Source organism: Calypte anna, chromosome 1 (genome assembly GCF_003957555.1).
Source record: "Calypte anna isolate BGI_N300 chromosome 1, bCalAnn1_v1.p, whole genome shotgun sequence".
NCBI lineage: Eukaryota > Metazoa > Chordata > Aves > Apodiformes > Trochilidae > Calypte > Calypte anna.
The window spans coordinates 174,706,932-174,729,247 of NC_044244.1; the positions used below are offsets into that span (position 1 = coordinate 174,706,932).

Below are 22,316 nucleotides of genomic sequence, written 5' to 3' on the forward strand. Positions count from 1 at the left end.
ACTCAATGCTGTGTTGAATAGTAATACAGTGATGAATAGTATTCTATTTTCTAATATCAAAAAGAAAAGTAAAATTAAGTTAAATTAATGTGAAAATCTAGTTTATCCCTCATATTTTTGTGCACTACCCTTATTAAGATTTTAACAGTGGTTTCCCCACTGTGTTACAGCCTTTATTTCAAGTAATCTCTCTGGAAGCAGAACAATCATTACACTACTTCATAAAGGGTTAATTCATTTTTCAATTTATCTTCTTGTACAGAGAAGCACCAATTAGTACAATGATCTGCCTTAGTAATGAGGTTAATATTTCACCAGCTCATTGGACAGTAAAATTAAATTTTCATTTTTCTTCCTGAACAATTACACAGGTTAACAAAATGAAAGTTAACTGTGAAGCACCCATTCTAGGAGGAATTTCCCTGGTCCTGACTGGAGCCACAAGATAAAGCTTCTCTGCTGGTCCAGGGCCTCCCCACGACGTGGGCAATGCAGTAACTTGGTGCAGCTTGGGCCAGATCATTTCACTCATAATGATTCAATTATGGGTGAAATGGTAAAAAAGTTTAAAAGGTAAAAATAAAATAGCCACTCAGTTCTCTGGCTGAGGGCAATGATTAACATGTACTAAACCCCAGAACATAGACCGATACAGCTTATTAAAACAAAATGACAGGTTTACAATTATGCAACAGAAAACTACCAGAAATCTCTTTGTCCTACTTTGTACTGCTTTCAAGTAGGATGAATAATAAAATGTTCAGTTATATACCTACTATTATTAAAGACAATATATAAAACATTCTTTCATACTTTAAGCATCATTTTATTCAGGTACACCCGAGTTTCATATTTAACACAAGCTACATTTTATAATTTCCTTTTATGACTTGCAGATTTTATCTTAATCATCTGAAATGTGTTGCTGAGGTTTTTCATGTGACAAAGACAATGAAAATTTTCATATATGAAAAATGTGTTTGTTTTTTTACCAGACAACCAGACTGACTTCGAACTGTTCCTTCAGGGAATTTAGTTAATATTCTAAATAATATTTGCTAACAGAAGCTGGAAGTTAATTGAATATTCTCATTTTGTCTAGAGTTGTGACAGATCTTATACCTCAATGTATTCTTCAAAGAGCAGATAACTCAATCTTCTATTGTCATCTTAGGTTACTGCACGATGCTCTGATAAATATCAAATGTTATTTATTGTTGAGGCAATATGAAACTTCACTCTGACAGACACTTAATTGTAAATGTGATTTTATCTAAGGTCAGAATATCCCGTATACGCTTGGTAATAAAGTTGTTGCAATCCCATATGACAAGTGTCTACTGTCTGCTCTGACAAAATGAAGTAAAGGTTTTGTGTATTCAAAATGACAACAGATATCTCTGTGTCTCACACTTTTCAGCTAGGTCAAGGAGCACAAGAACTAGTACATCAAAGTACACATTTAAGAGAGCTGTTTCAAGGAGATAAAAACCTCATCAAAACTGAGATTGCTGGATCCTATTTCTAGCCATCAGGTGCTTTTGACATTTTCTGACAGATGAATAAATTGATATAGCTATTTATTATCATCAATACTAAGGCAGTCTATCTTAATTCTAGTGTTAAGTCACTTGAGCATTAAAATGTGGAATTGTATGTTTGTGCATATATACTTACATATACACAAACGTATGCAAGCATAGGCAGGCTTGGAAATAATGAAAACCACTGATGCTGAAATACTGTATAAAACACCATTAAAATGCTAAGACTTTTTGGATAAAGTCATGTCAAAACAAAAATTTTCACCTTAATCTATCACTTTTGCATGAAAAATTTAATAGGAAAAAAATAATCCTGAAGAAATAATAAAAAGCTGTTAAACTGAGCAGATGTTTTAAAGATTTTTCCAGATTTGTATCATTTTCAAGCAATGGAATTTAAATTGTACACTGTAATACTTAATGATGAAAAAAGGAATTGGATATTGACTCCTTTTAGGGCTAAGAATTATAGACATTAAAGAGTCTATAATAAGAGGGAATTGTCAGGTGCTTTGTTACTTCTACCAATACTTAAAAATAATAGACATTTTAATCACAATCTTCCTGGCAGTGATTCCTAACTAGCAAGAAAGATATGTAATATAGTATTTCAGAGTATAAATTATAGGAAGTAAATGTTTTAAAGTGCTACAAAATGCAAAGTGCAATAACAAAACTATCTCAAAATACTAATTCTATTTAACAAACATTTCTATTTCCTATTGTTCATGAAATGTCTTAAGCATAGTAATTGCTTTTCTTTCTTACTGAATTCTTACCTACTGCTGCTAATCTAAAAAAAATAATTATCAATGTGATTTGCATTAATATTTACAATAAATTAGAATTAAGTTCTTCATGAACCTAGGGGTCTGCCATATCAGTTTAGAATTCTGATTAAGGGATTTCTTCAAGCTGTAAACGTTTTCATGAATTTCAGTGAGGAGCTGAGAAATTAAACCCATTCCTTGTGTTTGACATTTACCAAAGCTTTTAAAAACTAGTTTTGAAATGCCTTCCATGTAAATTTCTTTCTCCAGAGAAAAAAAATCTTTATTGTGTGGGGTTACAGTCCAGGTGACAAGTGAGTGAAAACAGAGAAGCAGAAATTCACCAAGTCTCAGACTTACCTCAAACTCAGCGTGTTTATGGACATCTTCAGCTCTTTGTCGGTTCAAAATAAATTCGGCTTCGTTTGCAACACGCACTATATGGTCTTTCATTGCATGACACAGTAATCTAAAATAGGAAAAATAAAAATCAGCTGTTGACTCTGAGGTGCTTCAAATAGGCTATTTCAGCAGATTTCCTTAAAATGGGAAAAAAGCTGAAATTACCGAAACTAAAGCAATGCAATTGCCAAATCAGTTGAGATGAAAAAATTAATATTCTTCAAAATTTTCTGCTTTTGTGACAGCACAAAAAATGATTATATGGTAAAAAAATGGTCTTTATTAAAGGGAAAAATTTTTCATCATGTCTTTCATAGAAGTTTTTAACAGCAGACTCAATATGAATATAGTAATATAACTGAAAAAATCTAGACAATTCCTTAAACTCTTATCGCACACTTATATCAAATAAATAGAAATATGAAATTCCAAAGTCTTAAATAATAATGACATTACCAAAGACTCAAAATTCAGTTGAAATTGCAGAGTACCATAATTATGTCTTATATGTCTTTTTAAACCCCGGAATGAAAAGTGAATCATGTTTCCAAGCTTTCATAGCATCAGACCTGGACAAACCTCACTTTAAAAAGACAGAAAAAATAAATAAAGACTGCAGAAGTCAATTGGACACCTTAAATTAAGACTGTTGTAAAGGCCACCAAATGCCATGAGATGCATAAGAAAATTGCACAGTTATTAAAGCTGATCCCTTACTGGGCAGGAGGAATGGCAGCAACTGCTTTCTTGCCCCTATAGGCCATATCTAAGGTTGCCTGTTCTATTAAAAATTGCTTTGCTATTCTTATCAGCAGGGAGGAAATATCTTTCAGGATCCAAAGATCTGACAGGTCTGTTTAGGATCAGTAGGAACTGTTTCTCTTTGTGTCAAATTGGCACATGGTCTGGGATTTTCCTTCTTGCAGCATCAGGGAAACACACTTTAGTTCCGAGATTCTCATTTTAAGAATGTGAAATTTCTAGCAAATTCCACCCTATGATTGGTGCCTGGTGCTTAGAAGCACCACACATGAACATTGTGATTATTAGAAATGAAATCCATGATTCCTAGAACTTTTGCCTATAAGACAGAAAGCTCTGAACTCTATTCTTGCCTCCTTTGGTGTGTTCAACCATCTGTGAAGGAATGAAATCACTTACCCTGAGCTAATGTTTAATATGAGTGTGTGGCACTGGAAAGACAAACAAGCTTGGATCAAGGTTTCATGGTGGATATCCACACTTTCAATAACCCTTTCTATTATATCTAACCCTTAGCTATTCTTGAAAGCAAGAAGGTTTTGGCATACTGTAAGCTGAAAGATTAAAGTTGACTCCATTGTTTTCATCAAAATTTAACTTTATTTTTTAACTTATACACCCTGCTGGAAGATATGCTGTGGTATTTTATTACTGTTAAGTGTTCATATTTTTGTTAAGAGCCAAATGTAGACTTGCCCTCAACTATGGGTTAGGAGTAAGCATTTAACAAGGTCCTCTAAAATGTGAAAATACTTAAAGTGAGTGTTTAACTCCTCCAAACAAAGTTTGCATCACAGGTTTTCCTGAACTTTTCCATATGACATTAAAAACCTGGAAGCAACTAGCTAGGATTTCAAAACTGAACACACAGATTCCATGTGCCAATGGGAAGTCATCCTGTATTCTCAAACTGCATTTCTACCCAAGAAAAGATGGTGAAAATCTTGTTACTGTTATATCTGGATGAAATCATAGCCAGTTAGCTGCCTGAATATCAATATAGACACAACTATTCATATAGGCACAACTCAGCATGCTGTCCCAGCTGGGTTACACCTCATGAACATGCATGGTAAAACTCTCCTCCTTTGAATACTTACCAATTTATCTATATCCTCACTAACTCAATCACATGCAGGACATAAGACTTAACAAAAAGACTGTTCAGACTATTCTGGTATAAGCAAAAGTGCTTAAAACTATCTTTTGGATTCTCATTGAAAAAAAAACAAAAAAAACCCACAATAGAAATGATTCAGAAAGAGTCCCAAACTCAGAAAAATCTCACACTTAGTGTCAAAGGCTGTCAATACATCAAAAAACCCAAACCAAACCAAACCAAAACAACAAACTCCCTTCACATACTGCAAATAAGCGAAAGAAACAAGGACCTCGAGGTCAGCAAATTCACTCCTTTACTACTACATGCAGCCACATCATATAAATTGTTTCATAAACTACCTTTAGTTTATGAAACTAACATTAACTACCTTCAGTTTATGAAACTACCTTTAATTTATGAAAGGCATGTTCCTGAAATCTCATGAAAGATGTCTTCAGTTTATGAAAATGTGATCAAGTTGCTTGCCTCCAGCACAGCTTTGGAAAGTCCTTGGAAGGTTAAAGTCCTTTTACTTCCCAACCCAAATGTATTCTTCAGCAATTCTTACTGTTTCATTTTATGCATGTTTTGTCTTTAGGTTTACATAATTCTTTATCCTTCTGTTAACCTCCTGATAATCCATCTATCCCTATTTTACTAGGCTAAGTAAATCAGCTCTCTAATTTACTTGTATGGCAAAATATTAAGAGATTGCCTCTTGTGTTTTTACTATTTTCATACACTGGTTTTACCTTTTCTGCAAGTGCATAGCCAAAACTGTCAGCAGTATTCTAGGCAAATTCTAGTAACTATTTACATAGTATCATTAGTGCTGCCCTATTGCAGTGGGAAAAAACTTTTCTGATGTAATTCTAGAATTGTGTTTTCCTTTTTTTTACACCTATACTCTGCTAATTTGTATGACAACATTTCAGTGATAGGTTGGTGACTGATGTTTCGAGTGATGGATCAGATCTCCTAGCCATACTTATGAATCTCTGCACAAGTAGTCCTCCTAAAGGGCTAAAAAAATTGTATGAAAATTGTCACCACAGGCTTGCTGTGCTTTTTATACTGTTTTCCAGTAATTCATGATTTACCAAAAGAAAAAATTGATCTAGAGTGACTTTCAGTTTTATCCTGTGAGACCATTTGTTTCATTGCATCCCTGAAACTCCTAGCAGAAGTGAAGCCAAGTGTGCTGCTGTGTCCTCCAGTTGAGCTGATCTCAACCAGAAACTGATGAGCAGCAAAAATCTCATCCTCTATGAGTGGCAATTCTTACTGCATAAGGCAGAGATTAAACACTAAATTGGTAACTTACGGTTTCTCTTTACCAAGACAAGTTTGATTTCTATCAATGCCCATAAACATATGAACCACACTTAAAGCTCTTTAACTCAGAAATGGGTTTGATTTGGTTTTAGACTGAATCAAAGGACTTTCAGTAAGGAATCCACCAACAAAGCAGTCTGAAATCACTCATGACTTAAATCCCAGTACAATTCTATGGGAAATGAGCTTTCGGTACAGATAGCTGTGTAGTTTCTAGTTGAACATATGGGAAATGAAAGTAAAAACTAGAATTAAAACATGCTGGTACTTCAAAATAAGCATGACAGGGCTTAAGTATCAGTAAGAATAAAAGTAAATGGCAGACTCCCCTTTAGCTAAAAATCAAATCTTCACAGACTTATGAGTGAGAAATGGTCTGGGTCCCAGGATATGTCCATTCCATAAATACAAGTTATTTGAAAATATTGCTTAGGAGTAAGTAAGAGGTTATTTTAAATCTGTGTGGCTTCATGTCCTGAATTCTGTCCTCACCAGTGTTACTTAAGAAATCTAGAGTGTTTACAGGTTAAAGAGAGTTGTGAACAAGTACATTCAATCAACCAGACCCCCCTGTTTTGCAGCTACTGGAGTTTAAAAAGGCTGGATGGTGGAGTTCATTTTTCCAAGAAGTCATTTAGATGAATTGTCAGAGCTAGGGAGATTTTAATCACTAATTTGTTTAAAAAAATGTTGGTAATAGAGACAGTCGTAAGGCTATACCCAAACTGTCTTGGAAACGTAAAAACCATAAAATGTTTGCAATACATTGAGATGTGAATTAGAATGGGTTGTGACAAACAGCTACTTGTACATCTACCAGAATTGAATGAAAATTTGTATCTCACTAACTATTCTAAACTGACTGCTATCCTGCAGTGAGTTCTTCCTTGTAATAATCCAACACAGAGACAAAAAAGGCTCAGAGCTGCTACACTGCTTGATAAAACAATTGTTCTTGTTACCCAAACTTCCTTTCATTTGACATAAACTAAAAAAGCAGATCATTCTCAAGCAGCAATTTTCACTACAGATTACAAAATGAACATTTGTTATAATTTAGCTAAGGTCTTGCTTCCTCTACTCATTCCTGAAGTTCTGCCAACTCACATGTCCAGGGAAACAGATGTTTCTCTGAGTTACTTTCATCATATGCCCATAGCTTAATTTTTCCAAGAAGCAGCCTGGAAATATGCCACTTTTTCACCAAACACTTTTTTTTTGAGAGTTATTACTCTTAATGGCATTCATAAGAAATGAAACCTATCATTGCACTTGGTATCTCTAATAAGATTCATAAACTGGTCTGACTTGAAGTCTGAAGTTCTATAAGATGCTGTACTGCTATACATACTTTGAAAGTAAATCCCTATAAACTTTAGAAGGTAATGTCATCTGATTTCTAGCAAAAGGGAAATTATGTAGAATCTACTAAAAAACAGTTGGAAATTATAGTGTGCAAAGACTGGCTACTGGACTACAACATGAGCAGCTTGGCAAGTTAAACTTCACTGAGGATAACTAATTATCAAAGTTTCATAAATGCCACAGAAGCTACAACCAGCTCAGTGAAATTCACAGCTCTCTACAAAGAATCTATTCCACTTCTCATAAAGATTTGCTATTTTGCATTAGAATTTTCTAAATCAAGAGAAATCCATCTCTTTGAAATAGGGACCATCCAGCAAACATCCAAGACCAACAGTCAACAAATGAGATGGCCTGTGTCTCAGACTCAGCCTCCCCTTTGAGATATGACTTGATCAGGCAAGGCTAGAAAGTGAGAGGATGCCTCAATACCTCTAACAGATACAACAACTCCAGCTGTACTGACCCCACAAGTCCAGAGATGGTTACCATAACAATGAATGCTTTGTCTAACACAAACTGACTTAGTTTGGAGAGAGAAAGGACAAAGGCATCTCTAGTAAAAAATATGAGATTATAAAAAAACATATTTAATAGGGAACTCAAACTCACACCTCATCTGGAACAGAAACACAGACACTCAGTGCCCAGTCTTATAGAAGTATCTATGACAGGAATCGGCTACCAAGGGAAGATGTGACTTAGGATGAATTTCCATAAAGCAGCCGCTCATGGGTGTTAAAGGATTCCTCCAATCAAAAGTTACACTTGGTCAGGGCAAAAATATAGCAATATGGTTACACATATTAAAAACAGAATAAGCAAACATGTTTATTCTTTATTATATATTGTATCTGAGTGCTACTGCTTCCACAGTGCTATTTTCTGCCTGGATTTCCATATAATGAATTTTGCACATCAGACTGGAATCCTTTCCAAGTTGTTCAGGTGGCCAAGAGGGCCAATGTCATCCTGGCCTGTATGAGGAGTAGTATGGCCAGCAGGACCGGGGATCTTACCCCTGTATTCGGCATTGGTGAGGCTGCACCTTGAGTACTGTGTGCAGTTTGGCCCCCTCACTACAGAAAGGACATTGAGGGATGGAGTGTGTCCAAAGAAGGGCAACAAAGCTGCTGCAGGGTTTGAAGCACAAGTCTTGCAAAGAGTGGCTGAGGGAGCTGGGGTTGTTTAGCCTGGAGAAGTGGAAACTGAGGGGAAACCTTATTGCTCTCTACAACTACTTTATAGGAGGTTGTAAAGATGTGGGGATTGGTCTGTTTTGGTCTGACTTTACAAGTGATAGGACAAGAGGTAATGGGCTCAAGTTGTGCCGGGGAGGTTTAGACTGAATGTTAGGAAGAATTTCTTCACTGCAAGAGTTATCAGACATTGGAACAGGCTGCCCAGTCACCATCCCCAAAGGTATATGAGTCATACAGACATAGTGCTTAGGGATATGGCTTAGTTAAGGTCTTGTCTGTGTTAGGCTATGGTTGGACTCAATGATCTTGAAGGTCTTTTCTAAGCAAGGGTAATTCTGCAGTTGTGTTCTTGTAGCCCTCAGCTACATAATAACAATGATGTCTCAAGACCAAGTATCTTGCATTCCTGGATGTCTCAGGTGAGCTCCCTATTCTGACCTCACTGTTCCTATGATCAAGATCATAGGCAAGGCATAAACAAGGAACAACATCCTTTCTCCATCCTTCTTGGATCCAACTAATCAGTGAGTTCTTCAGTGAGTATCTAGGGATCCAACTGTAAACACGTGTCATAAATCAAATAAGGGAAATGGCACCACAGATATACCTTTTAATACAGAGTTTGAACATTTAAGTAGTGCAGACAGTGAATAATGACCATGAGCTCATTTACCACAAACCAAACATATCAGGACTGCCAAACTGCAACAGAGGATGTCCAAAAGAAAATTTGCTGCAGTTACCCAACAATCCTAGTTTAAGTAACACGGAAAGAATGTAAGTTTTTATTAGCCTTCTTTCAGGGTTTAATCGGCAGTTCATCTAAATTTAAACAAACACAACTTCCAGTCTATTTAAACATTCTGATATTTTTCTAGGAAATTAGTGAAACTTCCCAACAAAACAAAGTTTAAAAGAAAAGAGTCTCCAGCGAATTTTAAGTATGTTTGGAGGTTTCGATAGGTGGATATGTAATGGCATGGGTGATTTAGTGACAAATAAGATAGATGCTCAGTGCCTTATTTCACTCAGTCTTCACCAAGGTTTCTCAAGACTTGCCCATTCAGCATCAGGCCACATTTTCCTTGTCAGTCTCTTACTACTAATGCACTGGTAGAACTCTTGCTGTCTTTGATCTCTCCCAAGTCTCATTTCCAGTTGAGTGTTGGCCTTTCTGACAACACTCCTTAGATGCTCACACATTTATAAATTCCTCTCTTCTATCCTGCTTCCACCTCCTGTGTATTCTCCTTTTTGCATCTTTTTACATCACCTTCTATGACTTCCCTATTAGCCAAACCAGTCTCTTGATACATCTACATTTTCCCTGGTTTTGCACTTGGACAATGCTGTGCTTGAAGGCTTTCCACCTTTCCAGTGCTCCCTTGAACCACATCTGCCTCCCATTGGATCCTACCTAGTGTTTCCTGAATAAGTTAAAATCTGCATTTACGAAATTTGTAATTTGCTGCTCTCCATCCTCACTTCCCTCAGGATCTTAAACTCCACTCCATGTAGTTCAAGGTAATTACAGCCAAAGGCATCATTAATTGCCACCAAAAGCAAACCACCATTCAAAAGTAATTCTTGCTTGCTAATGAATAGATCCAGCTGTGCGTTCCTCTTAGTTGGTTCATCCTGTATCAAGAAGTCATCCCCAGCATTCTCCAGAAATCTTCATGACTGCATGCAACCCATCTTGTTGCACTTCCAGTGAGTGTCAGGAAGGTTAAATATGCCCATGAGAACTGGGACTTGTGGGATTTGTGATCCAGATATTTCCTCAAGTTGTTTAAAGAATGCTTCTTACTTTCCCTTGCCCTGAATGGGTGGTCTGTAGCAAGGTATCACCATGATGTCACCCTTACTGGACTCTCCTCTCATCCTGTTCTGCATTTATCAATCACACTGTCATCTATCCCACTGAGCAGCTCCACACATCTAAGCTGCTCCTTCACAGAGAACACAACACTACCTCCTTGCTTTCCCTGCCTGTCTTTCCTCAGGAACTTGTATTTGCCCATTGCAGCACTTCTGTCATGCAGTGCAGGCTGTCCCATCAAACCTCATCCATTCCAGTGATGTCATAGTTTTGTAGTTGCACACAGAGTAATTCCTACTACTAGTTTCCTGTATGTATGCATTTGTGAACGTATTTACCTGAGATGGGTACTCCTGTCTTGTTCTTGTCACCCTGCACCCTTTTCTTTTCATCACCATCCCACTTAAATGTCGGCTGTAATCTTCCTCCCACATCATTCCTAAAGACCTCTTTTAATGTTTGCTTTTACAGCTAACAGTGCAAATGCATCCAGCTCTTAAATTAAGAAGCCTACTTGTGTGTATACCATAATGTAAATCAAAAATCCTAATTAAGCTGCTATCAGTGAAGCTATTGGCATATGTGATGCCCTCAAGATCACATAGCATGAGACTGATTAAAAAGAAGCGTAAAAGTCAAGATCATAACCAGGATGTCTCTGTGTCTTTCAGATACATTACAGACAGTGTTATTCTAAGCTTCCAAATTAATTATCTTTGTCTGGATTTTCCTTAAGAGGAATAATTTAAATCAATAGTCAAATACTCTATTATACTAAAAACTGTTATAACAGTTCCTATTCCTATTTTTAGAATGCTGTATCAGTGTTCACATGCTGAATTCTACCAGTGTGTGTCATTCAGACCTTCCTAACAAAACAGTATCTAAGAAAAGAAAAAGCAGAAACAAATACAATAAATCAGCAGATTTTAACTAAAAATGCAATTTATTAAAATTTACCGGAATATAACTGTCTTTTTTTTACTATAACTAAGCTGAAATATTTTATTTCAGAACATTTCTAACAAAGTCAGAAATCAGAAAAGCACTTGAATTATTTCAAGAAGAAGCAACAACAGTTTGGAATTCAGAAAATTACCTTGTGGCATACATATTGTAAACCAGATAGACTTCTACCTGCAGATATTAGAGCTATGATCCTCTGCATTAAATCCAAAACTTTTCTTTCATGCTCAGAAGAAAAAGGTTTCTTGAAACTGTTGATTTATTACCCAGGGTCTCAAAATCTTACCCAGAAAGTCCTTCAAAATATTCTTACTCTTCATTTTGCTTTTAATAATTTAAAATTCAATCATTATTGCACAGCAATTATATGCAATTTTACATCCCATTAACCCTGCTTTGTTTTAATTATAAAGATCCTTTGTTAGATTCCTTTAAATGATCCAGTTTATAATTTCAGGTTATCCTAGGGAGCACTTTAATTCAGCTGCACATTCATCAACTGTTTATGTCCTGTTAATTGTTGACAACTGCACAATTGCATTCTCTAGCTATGATTGATGAATTGCATTCACAACTTCAGCTATTAAGCAGAATAAATATTTATAACAATTTCCAGTTAGAGGATTGTTATCTTTATACCCAAAAGGGTAAATTAAAAACAAATGGGGTGATTGCTAAGAAGTGGGCTCAAGTACCACACACATACTTGTTCTGAAACACCCTTCTGACAAAAGTATTGGAGGAACGTGTCTAAGGGCAGTTTGATTAGACATTCCTTTGATTGGATTTAAGCAACAGTTCAGAATGGATTTAATCCATTCTTATGATTGGATTTAAGCAATACTATTTTGTTTTGAAAAGCTATTGTTAGAGGGGACCGAAGTGTTCACTGATATATTAATAACTGAACACTAAAAGCATGCAGGTGTAGATGTTCAGAATGAGTGTTTTATCGATAAAAGCATGCAATAGTATCTGAACTCCCCAGCCTGGCTGACAAAAGATAAAAAGGTCAGAATGGGATTGCGTATTAGTATTCAAGAGCATAAGATTATTGTAATTATTCAGCCTATTACCATGCAGTATTTATTGTACAATGTGCAGTGCATGACCCTCTCAGGTGAGCCCTGTTATGCCATAAGCTCATACTGACAATTCATAGCAAGATTTTCAACGAGAAGACTACATTTCCAGCTGCTTTCTTATGGTGCAACTTCAGTTTGCACAGGGAATCTCAGAGAGTTTACACCAATAAAAAAACTGAGTAATAAGCTACATGCTCCTGTTTTCCTTATACTCAAACTCATATATTCCTATGCTCTGGTGTTTTCTAAACTTCATTCCAAAAGAGTGGATGAATTAACTGAACTATCAGCTAGACAAAGAGTACCTGAAAATAAAGAGGTTTGATACTTTACTTTGGTAAAGAAATATCACTGGTGAAAAAAGAAACCACATATAAATTGACATCTCTTGTATGGGCATATTGCTATATATTTTTTTGTTAGTTTGTTTTCAGTTGCTTGTATGAAGACATCTAGATTCAAATGGGTGAAATGTGGTGGCCGGTACAAGTCACACACCCTACACAAGTGATTCCATTTGTCTTTGGCATTGCACTACCAGGAAGGCCAAAGAGTCCCCCTTCACTGCCCAGCATGCTGGATGGAAGTACAGACAAACATCACACAGAGCAGAAGCACACATTAAAATTATTTGACAAATGATAATAAAGTATCTTATGATTTTGCAAAAGCAAGGCAGGCCTCATAAACATAATGTCCTGAGTGTTTTACAGAACTCAAATTGGACCTGAAATTCTAGATAATTTTTCATTAAATGATAATACAGAGAAATGCATCTGCACAATGAATGTTTTGCTCCTAAAACAGATGGAGCAGCAGATGGGTTTACAGATTTGGCTCCTTGGCATTCCCTGGGTAAAACATTCTTGCTGCTCGAGAAAATGGTAGTTCAAATCTCAAATAAACCCAAACCTATGTAGAGTTCATGGGAGCACTATTTCCTTCTTTCAATAAACAAAATTTTCACAATTTACATGGTTCCAAAGTAAATATTTACTATATAAAGTATCTATACAATAAAAATCTTAATTTAAATTGCCTTTTCACAATTTTTTTAGAACAGATGGTAGGGAAGTACCCAATGGAATAAATACAAAACGACTACTTGTTCAAAAGCTTTAAAATTAATTACCTTCCTTCATTGATGAGCTCAATAAATGCAAGTCCTGCATTCTTCTGAATAGAATTTTGCCATTCCTATGAAGATAAAACATAACATGATCAAAATCCAATGATTTTAAACCACATTTCTGAAGCTGACCCTGATGACTTTCTAAGAAGCTTGAATTTAGGCTAAGCTTCTCAATAACTTCTTAATTTAATGGTTCTCTCCCTCTGTTTTGTTTTTTTTTTTAATAAGAAGAATGACCTGATCACTTAACAACTAATTCATTCTGATTTTCAAATACATTTTATGCAGCCATATTTTCTGTTTCACATTCAAGTGAGTTTTAGTTTCTTATCTTGTTTCTCCAATTCATACAATTGCCCTATGAGCATACTAAATGCAACAAAGTATGGCAGCAGTAGTTTCTTCATTTTGTTTCACAGTTACAGCTTGTACATTTTATCATACAGGGCAGCCAACAACCTGTGCACCATTCATCTCTCCTTAAGTTCAATCTTTGTTTCTTCCCCATTATTAACGAAGACAAAAAGTCTCTAATAACAGAGTTTTAAAAAATGTTATACCAGTAATACAGATTTCCAAAATAAACTTTCAAAATTGATTCAAACCAATTAATATATATTAAAGGATAAGAACTTTTACTTCATATACCACTGAATTCTCAGTGCATCACAGCTTTTTTCCATACAACCCACTGTCTCTATCACATCAACAGCCTTCTGATACTTGAGATGAAAAAAGGTCAAGATATCTCTCTAGCAAGATTCATTTATTTTGGGATAATTCCTGAAAACCGTTATTTAGGAATAATAAACATTTCCTTTCCATCGTACAGAAAAAAAAACCCAGAACAATGAAAAAACCAAAATACATTAGCTGGATTGCAGTTTAGACTAGAACTTGCTAGTCTATGACTTCATGCAAGAAACAAAAATGGGTAAAGAGAGTTACAGTTATAGAACTATTATGCTTTACACTTTGTTTATTCCCCAACAAAAATAAGGCAGAAAAGACAGAAATTCTAAATGCTTCTTTCTTCATATGGGAAAAAAAAAAAAAAAAGCTTTGCACAGAGAAGGACATTTTCATAAGGAACAGTTCTGAAAGCTACTCACTAATTAGGAAGGTGTTTGGTACTGATGCTATGAAAATTCACTGATTTGATCAAGTAATTCACAGAGTATCAGCACTCCAGTCTCTTATCTTGTGAGTTAAAAAATTAACCATTGTGAAAGATTTTTTCTTCGGCACTGCTGATTTTGTTCTTTTTCAAATCAGTAACTGAAGCAAGCCTAATGACCTAATTATTTGAAGCAACAAAATTACCTTACAGAAAAGTCACTGTGAGAAACCGAGAAGGAAAAGATTTAATTGCCTAAACATAGGTACCTTTCATTTTAAGAAAAAATAGCATGGGTTAGAAAGAGTATTAGAGGTGTAGGATTTAATTTTTTTCAGCCAAAGCCTTTCCATGTACACTATAAAACCCCATATTAGCATTTTCTTTTACGATGCTTCCCTGCACCACAGCTTGCTATGACTGCATTTGGGAAAGCAGAACTGGTGTGACCACAGTTCAGAAAAGAAGACAAAAAAGAGGAAAATAAAAATATTAAAAAAAGGCAATTTTGCAAGCCTTTTGACAGATCTTTCTGCTCCGTGCAAACATCTTGAGATGGCAGACCATCCAAAAGGGCTAACTGGATCTAAGAAGAGATCTCTTAAGGTACCTAAAGAGCCATGTGATATGTACATGGAAGTAAACAAATCTCTCATAACTACATAGATGGGAAATCTCATCAATTTATCCAAAGCAATTAATCATGACAAAAATGTGTGAAACCTGCCTAACTGTCTACCAAAAATTAGTGACAAACATAATGATGCAGAACCAGAAAGAAATCAGGATTGCCTCATTACAGACTCACTACTACAAACTTCCAATGCTCCATTAAACCAGACATAAAGGAATAATTATCACTACTCAATTTTAGTCATAAATTAATATCACAGATAAATGATCCTGAGAGGTGCACAGTACTTGTGAGAAGTAATCTGTTTGCTTGTTTTGGGTTTTTTTTTCTCACAGTTTCTTTTTGAAAGGCTCAAACAAGAAACAGAAATACTTAGAAACACTGGCATGACAGTCACCATTGCAATAGTCATTCAAACCACTGCATACACATTAAGAATTGGATTAAGATGTGAAATTACATGCTCAGAGAATGGGAAACAATTTTGTATATTTTATCTTGGATTTTGCAGATAAACTTTCTCACCCTCAAGATGTAAGAAGCAAAAAGATAAAAATCCACTGTAATGGAAATAGTGATGGTGGTTGGAAAATTTATGCTCCAGCCAAGTAGAATCACAGGATAGCTATGTGGTGTATTAGTAGCTAAGTGCTTGAATGACTACTCTATGTCTAAGGTGGTTTAGGTAGTTCATATTCTGAATATTTTAGGCTTGAAAATAAGAGCTGGGGGTCTTTTCCGTGCCTCAAAATACTGATGCTAATTACATGCTGAAGTAATGGAAGACTTTGACAAAATTGTGTGCCAGATAATTTTTGATATGCAAGAAGAATGTGTTGAATTTTCTCTCTTTAGGGCTTCTGCTTGACTGGGCTTGGAGCATGACTATTAGTGCCAGCAATGCACATCTCTGACCAAGAATAACTGAGTTGATACCTGAAATCTTCAATCAAGCTATTTTAATCATAACTTACTGAGATAGGTGAAATTCTATTATATTGACTCACTTCATTCTTGATTCTTGAGTAAGTTTGGAGAAAAGTCTCATGCAGAGCTAAACAGGTGCTACCTTTTGTCAGGAGAAGGCAGTGGAAATTTTATAAAGATGTGTTTGCAATTCACAACATGCATGCAATTTAGCTTGGGTTTGAACCCCAGGCCGTGAAGTTCCCTTCTAAAATCACCAATTACTTGCTTTATTTCATTTAAGAGGGAAGATTCTAAGAAAATATTACAAGATTGAAGGAAATGTTTCCTTACTGCAGAAAATCATGTCCACTAAATACAGGTAAACATGGAAACCCAAACGATTTCAAGATACAGACTCATAAATTTTTGAGCAGATTACTCATATATGATTGAAATGTTTATACAGTTTCTAAGACCACAGGGATGGCCCTATAATTTCTAAAAGAATTTATCTAAAGGTATTGGAGCCTTAAAACTTTATTGCTTGGAATGAGAATCAGAGATAAGAATTCTGAGTTTACTGCCTCAATTCTTCTCTAACACTCACACTTATTCTGCTGATAAATAGAATGTATTTTTGGTTTACTCTTTCAAGTAAAATTGGGATCAATTTTAGGGTTTTATGATAGGTCATCCATTTTAAAAGCATCTATTTCCCACAATAAGGAAGTTGCAGAATGACTGACAACATCCTCCTGGAAGGGAAATCTGAAAGTAATGGAATACACTGGGCTTCTGGCCAAATCACAGAGAGGAAAAGAATGTGATTTTTTCACCACACTATTTATGTGAATATGACTTTAACAATGCAGCAAAAGTAATGGGAAGTTTTAGATTTCACTTTCACAAGACGAAAGTCTCTTTTTTTCTTCTACTTTCTTGACTTAGAGTAACATGTTAATTTTTTTGCTTTCTTGGAAGCACAGACATCGCCTTGCTATTCACGTGTGGTAACTGCCAAAATTATCTTGGTAATGAAGTAAAATATTCCCAGAGGAACATTTCATCGGTATCTTAGAAGAAAAGAAAAAACAAATCCATGGTTGCAAAAACATGTACATTATCCAAACAACACTAGGGAACTGGGCAAACTTATTTAGATGATTCAATATCAACCTTCATCACCTTGCAGAAATTCTGCATGTCTTCTAATACAGACAGAAGGTATGTGTTAGAAGACACACACATCTCCACAACTTCAAGAGCTTGCTTCCTGACTGGAAAAATAGTTCTTCATTTAAGAGACTGAAATTATTATTAACAACATGTGCTGCTATGTATGGCTATTATTCCTAAAAGCCATTCCATTTATGACTCTACCAGTCTTTGATGTTAGAGGTGAGTAACTAATCAGAAGTCTTCCAAAACACACCATTTTCTCCACTATATATAGATACATATAGAGAACCCCCTCAAAAGTATGACAAATTTATTAATAATGATGGTCTCTATTAACAAGCTGTTGCACCCTTTCTCAGCCCTTTAAGAAGTACCAACTCAATTTTTTGGGGTATTTTCCTCAGATTTAAGATCCCTCTCAATTGTAGGCAACTACCATATTAGGATACGGGGAAATAAATTCTTACAGTTTTCTGATCTTGACTGTTTTGACATGAATCTACAAGAGGTTCAGTTCAGCATCTCACTGATGGGTAATAAATGTACCTTTGGTATTTTTTGACAAAAACACTCTGAGATGGACAGGCAAGAGAAAGGACCAGAAGTTTTAGATTGACTCTGGTATAAATAAGATACTGAGAAAGAGACCCTGCTTATTATCAAAGGCAAAACAGAGAAGTAGTTATCTGAGTGTACTGGGATCTGGAAAGACATCTCATAGAATAATCAAGAAAGCAAAATTGCCCAGCAAGTAGGAAAGAACTGATAGTCGCCATTTGAAAGTTAGTTTATCAGAAGAATATGACCAAGAGATAAAGACTGAGTTTGGACTGGAAGGCATTCCATATGTAGACAAGGAATTGATGCAAGAAAATTCTTAAATATCCCTTTGGTGGGGAAAAAAAATAATTGCATAGTTATAATATTTTGGAAGACTTCCAGAATTCAATAAAGCAAGTAAGAAACACTGGGGGAAAACCAAATCAAACCAAAAACTACCTCACCCCTACAAGCCGCTTTATTGCTAGAGAAAAAAAAAACATAAAGGGAAAAATTTTCTATTTCCCCTTTAGCTTGTGTTGGAGTTCATGACTGGGTTGGGAAATTATACTAAATATGTTTAACAACCTATTTGTATATAGGCCATATTCTGTATTGTGAAGAGCCCTAAATAAACATCAGAACATAAGCACATGTTTAAGCTGTACCATATTTGATAATGAATAAGGACACAGTAGAAATGTTTCTTTCTTGATGGACTTTTCTATAGCCAATATTACAATATTAGAGAAAGTACTCACTTAAGCTACAAAGACGTTATTGAACTTAAATATGAACCTGTGGCAAAAAGCAAAGCTACAAAGTCTCAAATTGGAGCTAAATGACTAATATTTTCATACAGCTTTCTAGCACTTTGTCTAGTGTATGACAATCTATGGGATTTTTTTTCTGTTTAACTTATTTCCATTAACTGCCAGTATTACCATCTTGTTTCTTGATTGTGACAGAGGCAGCCTTTTTTTCCTACAGCCCCAGTCATGCGACCTGCTATGAGCTTCTGCTTTCATGGCTACTCTAGAAGTATGATCAGTCAACAATTACTATTTTATCCAGAGTTACTTTTTATTTAATGTGACTGTTTCCATGACTGCATGTAGTGGTGAAAGACAGTGAGCAGGAACATGGAGCTAGGTGTGGTGATGATCTGATAGCTCTACCAGTGTGATTTGGGCCAGAGAGAAGTCTAATCTGATCATGGAAACTGTAGCCTAGGAGTATCATTCTATCAGATGTAGACGTCTGAATTTATAGCTTGCTGCCATTAAAATTCAAGTGGCATTTTCTCTCCTCTTTCTCTCCCAAATTTGCAATCCTGAAGCCTTCTTTTTGGGTATTTCTGGCTTTCAGCCAGCTTAAATGAGGAAACAACAGTCTGAACAGCTTTCAGATGTGTTTGTGAGTTAGTCTTTTAAATATCAGCACTGGTATAAAATCAGGGTTAGCAGAGAAGAAACTGAGGGACAGAAGCAGCATAGGAGATAGGTTCTGAAGGGTATAGGACCCTAGGAAGACTGGATGCTCTTCAGGAAGGCAAAGGAGTAGGCCATCCCCATGTGCCACAAGGAGAGATGGAGGTGTAGAAGAGCAGCCTGGATAAACAGGGAGCTTTGGCTGGCACTGAGGGAGAAGAAGAGAGTTTATGGCCTTTGGAGGAGGGGGCTGGCCACTCATAACAACTACAAAAATGTTGTGAGGCTGTGCAGGTAGAGAACTGTAGGATCCAAAGCCCAGCTAGAAATTAATCTAGCCTCTATGGTAAAGGATGACAGGAAAAGTTTCTAGAAATACATTTACAATCAAAGGAAAACCAGGGAGACACTCTATCCCCTCCTGAACACAGGAAGAGATATAAAGGATGAGGAAAAAGCTAAGGTACTTAATGAATTCTTTGCCCAGTCTTTAGTAACAGGACTGGTTATATAGCAGGAATCCAACTCGCTAAGATAGGAGAGAGGGACTGGGAGCAGAATGAATGCCCCCACAACCCAGGAGGATGTGCACAAACCTACAGAGCCAGATGGGATACAACCAAGAGTGCTGAAAGAACTGCTAGGGGTGCTCACCAAGACACTTTCCATTATTTATCAGTAGTCCTGGCTAACTGGAGAGGTACCAGCAGATCAGAAATCAGATTACATTACCCCCATATAATAGGAAGGGTCAGAAGGATGGTCCATGAAATTACAGGCCTATTAGTTCTTCCCTTCAGTACCAGGGAAGCTGATGGAGCAGATCATCCTGAGTACCATTATGCAGTACATGCAGGACAACTGAGGTGATCAGGCCCAGTAAGCATGGGTTCATGAAGGGAAGGTCCTGTTTGACTAAACTGATCTCTCTATAGCATGATGACCTGCTTATTGGATCAGGGAAGGGCTGTCCATGTTGTCTACGCTGACTTTAGCAAGGCCTTTGACAGAGTTTCCCACAGCATTCTACTTGAGAAGATGGCTGCTCGTGGCTTGGATGCACGTTTGTTTTGCTGGATTATAAACTGATTTTGTGGCCGAGCCTAAAGAATTGTGTAAAATGTAGTTAAATCCAGCTGGCAGACAGTCATGACTGGTATTCTCCAGGGGTTAGTGCTGGGGCTTCTCCTGTTTAACATCTTTATTGATGATCTGGAGAAGGGGACAAAGTGCACCCTCAGTAAGTTCACAGGTGACATTAAACTGGGGTGGAAGTGTGAATCTGCCTGAGGGTGGGGAGGCTCTGCACAGGGATCTGTATAGGCCTGATCAATGGGCCAAGGCCAATAGTATGAGTTTCAAGGCCAAATGTTGGGTCTTGCACTTTGGCCACAACAACCCCTGGCAGCACTACAGTCTTGGGGAGGAGTGGCTGGAGAGCTGCCCAGGAGAGAGGGACGTGAGGGTGTTGCCTGACAGCCGCCTGGACATGAGCCTGTAGTGTGCCCGGGTGGCCAAGAAAACCAACAGCATCCTGGACTGTATCAGGAACAGGGTGATCAGCAGGACTGGGGAGGTGATCTTAGCCTTGTACTCCACCTTGGAGAAGGCCACACTTCAAGTTCTGTGTGCAGCTGTGGGCACAACAGTATAGGAAGGATATCGAACTGCTGGAGAGGGTACAGAAAAGGGCAAGTAGGATGGTTGGGGATCTGGACAACAGGTTTAAGAGGAGAGGCTGAAGTAGTTGGGGCTGCTCAGCCTGGAGAAGGGGAGGATGAGGAAAGACCTTATTGTTCTCTACAAATGCCTGAAGGGAGGTTGTAGTGAGGCAGGTGTTGGACTTGTCACCCTAGTGATTAGTGACAGGACAAGAGGTAATGGGTTCAAGTTGCACCAAGGGAGGTTCAGATTGAATATTAGAAAAGATTTCTTCAGTTAAAGAGTGGTGAAGCATTGGAACAGGATCCCAAGGGAGGTGGTGGAGTGCTGGCTATGGAGGTATTAAAAACAAGGATAGCTGCGACACTTTGGGAGAAAGTTTAGTAGTTACAGGGATGTAGGGCTGAAGGTTGGACTTGATCGTTTTGAAGGTCTCTTCCAACTGTGATGATTCTATGAGATGCAGAGCTTTGTTAGGATTAATGTTTTCAACATATGCTTGGAAAATGTATTATTGAAACAATGAGTTTCTGTGTGTTTCCATGTGTGTTTCCATGTGTCCTCTTCTGCAACAAATTTTCATTTGGATTTTTGCAGGATATGATACACAGCATTGTTTCTTCCTTTTTGTACTGGTGTAAGTAGAGAGGTGGTGGATAATCCAACAGGACAAATGGAAAAACATGACCAAAGGTAAACATCCAACATTTTTCATGATTAGAAAAAAGATTTTAAAAACTACACATCCATAGGAATTTGCATAACCAACCTTAATTTCACAAATTTATATCAGACTTAATTTCTTAAGTAGATTAAGTTCTAGGTTCATTATTCTTTAGATTTAAGAGATGCAGTCATTATTTAACTTGTCTTCAGCCTTCCTACTGCATTTAGTGTCAAAATAACAAATAGCAAACATTTCTGTTAGTGTGCTAGTATTACATTTACTCTGAAAGAGCTATCACTTATTAAACAAAACTTAAGGAGTGTGAGAACTCTAGGAAGACCTTTGGAGGAAATAAATAAAGACCAATAAGTATAATTAAAGTTGAATCTAATACTGGCAACAAGAGTAAACTGATATAAAAATTCTACAAATAAATCTATAATGAAAATTAAAAAGTTTCTAATGTATAAAATTAAAATGTAAAATAGACATATAAATATAGACATATTTCTGTAACACAGAAATAAAGGTGTCTTAAGATGGTAAGATATCCGTGAAGATGGTGCTTGATAAGAAGCACTGTAGTGGGGAGCTGGAGAACTATAACTTTCCTATAAAGCCTCGAATGGAGTCTGTTTAGTATCAAGAAGCATAGACTGTGTTTCTATTGTATGAATCACATATTTCAGGG

General features: G+C 36.5%; 1 protein-coding gene across 3 annotated transcripts in view; it reads right to left on the reverse strand.

Annotated features, from left to right (window-relative positions):
* The window catches only part of NBEA (neurobeachin), a 464,261-nt gene that overhangs the window by 224,440 nt on the left and 217,505 nt on the right, over window positions 1–22,316 (reverse strand). For all 3 annotated transcript variants that reach the window (XM_030449922.1, XM_030449935.1, XM_030449928.1), the window contains 2 exons: window positions 13,488–13,552; window positions 2,675–2,783 (listed from right to left, as the gene is read on the reverse strand). In XM_030449922.1, the coding sequence (XP_030305782.1) occupies window positions 2,675–2,783; window positions 13,488–13,552 (174 nt within the window). The remainder of the gene's footprint in view (window positions 1–2,674; window positions 2,784–13,487; window positions 13,553–22,316) is intronic.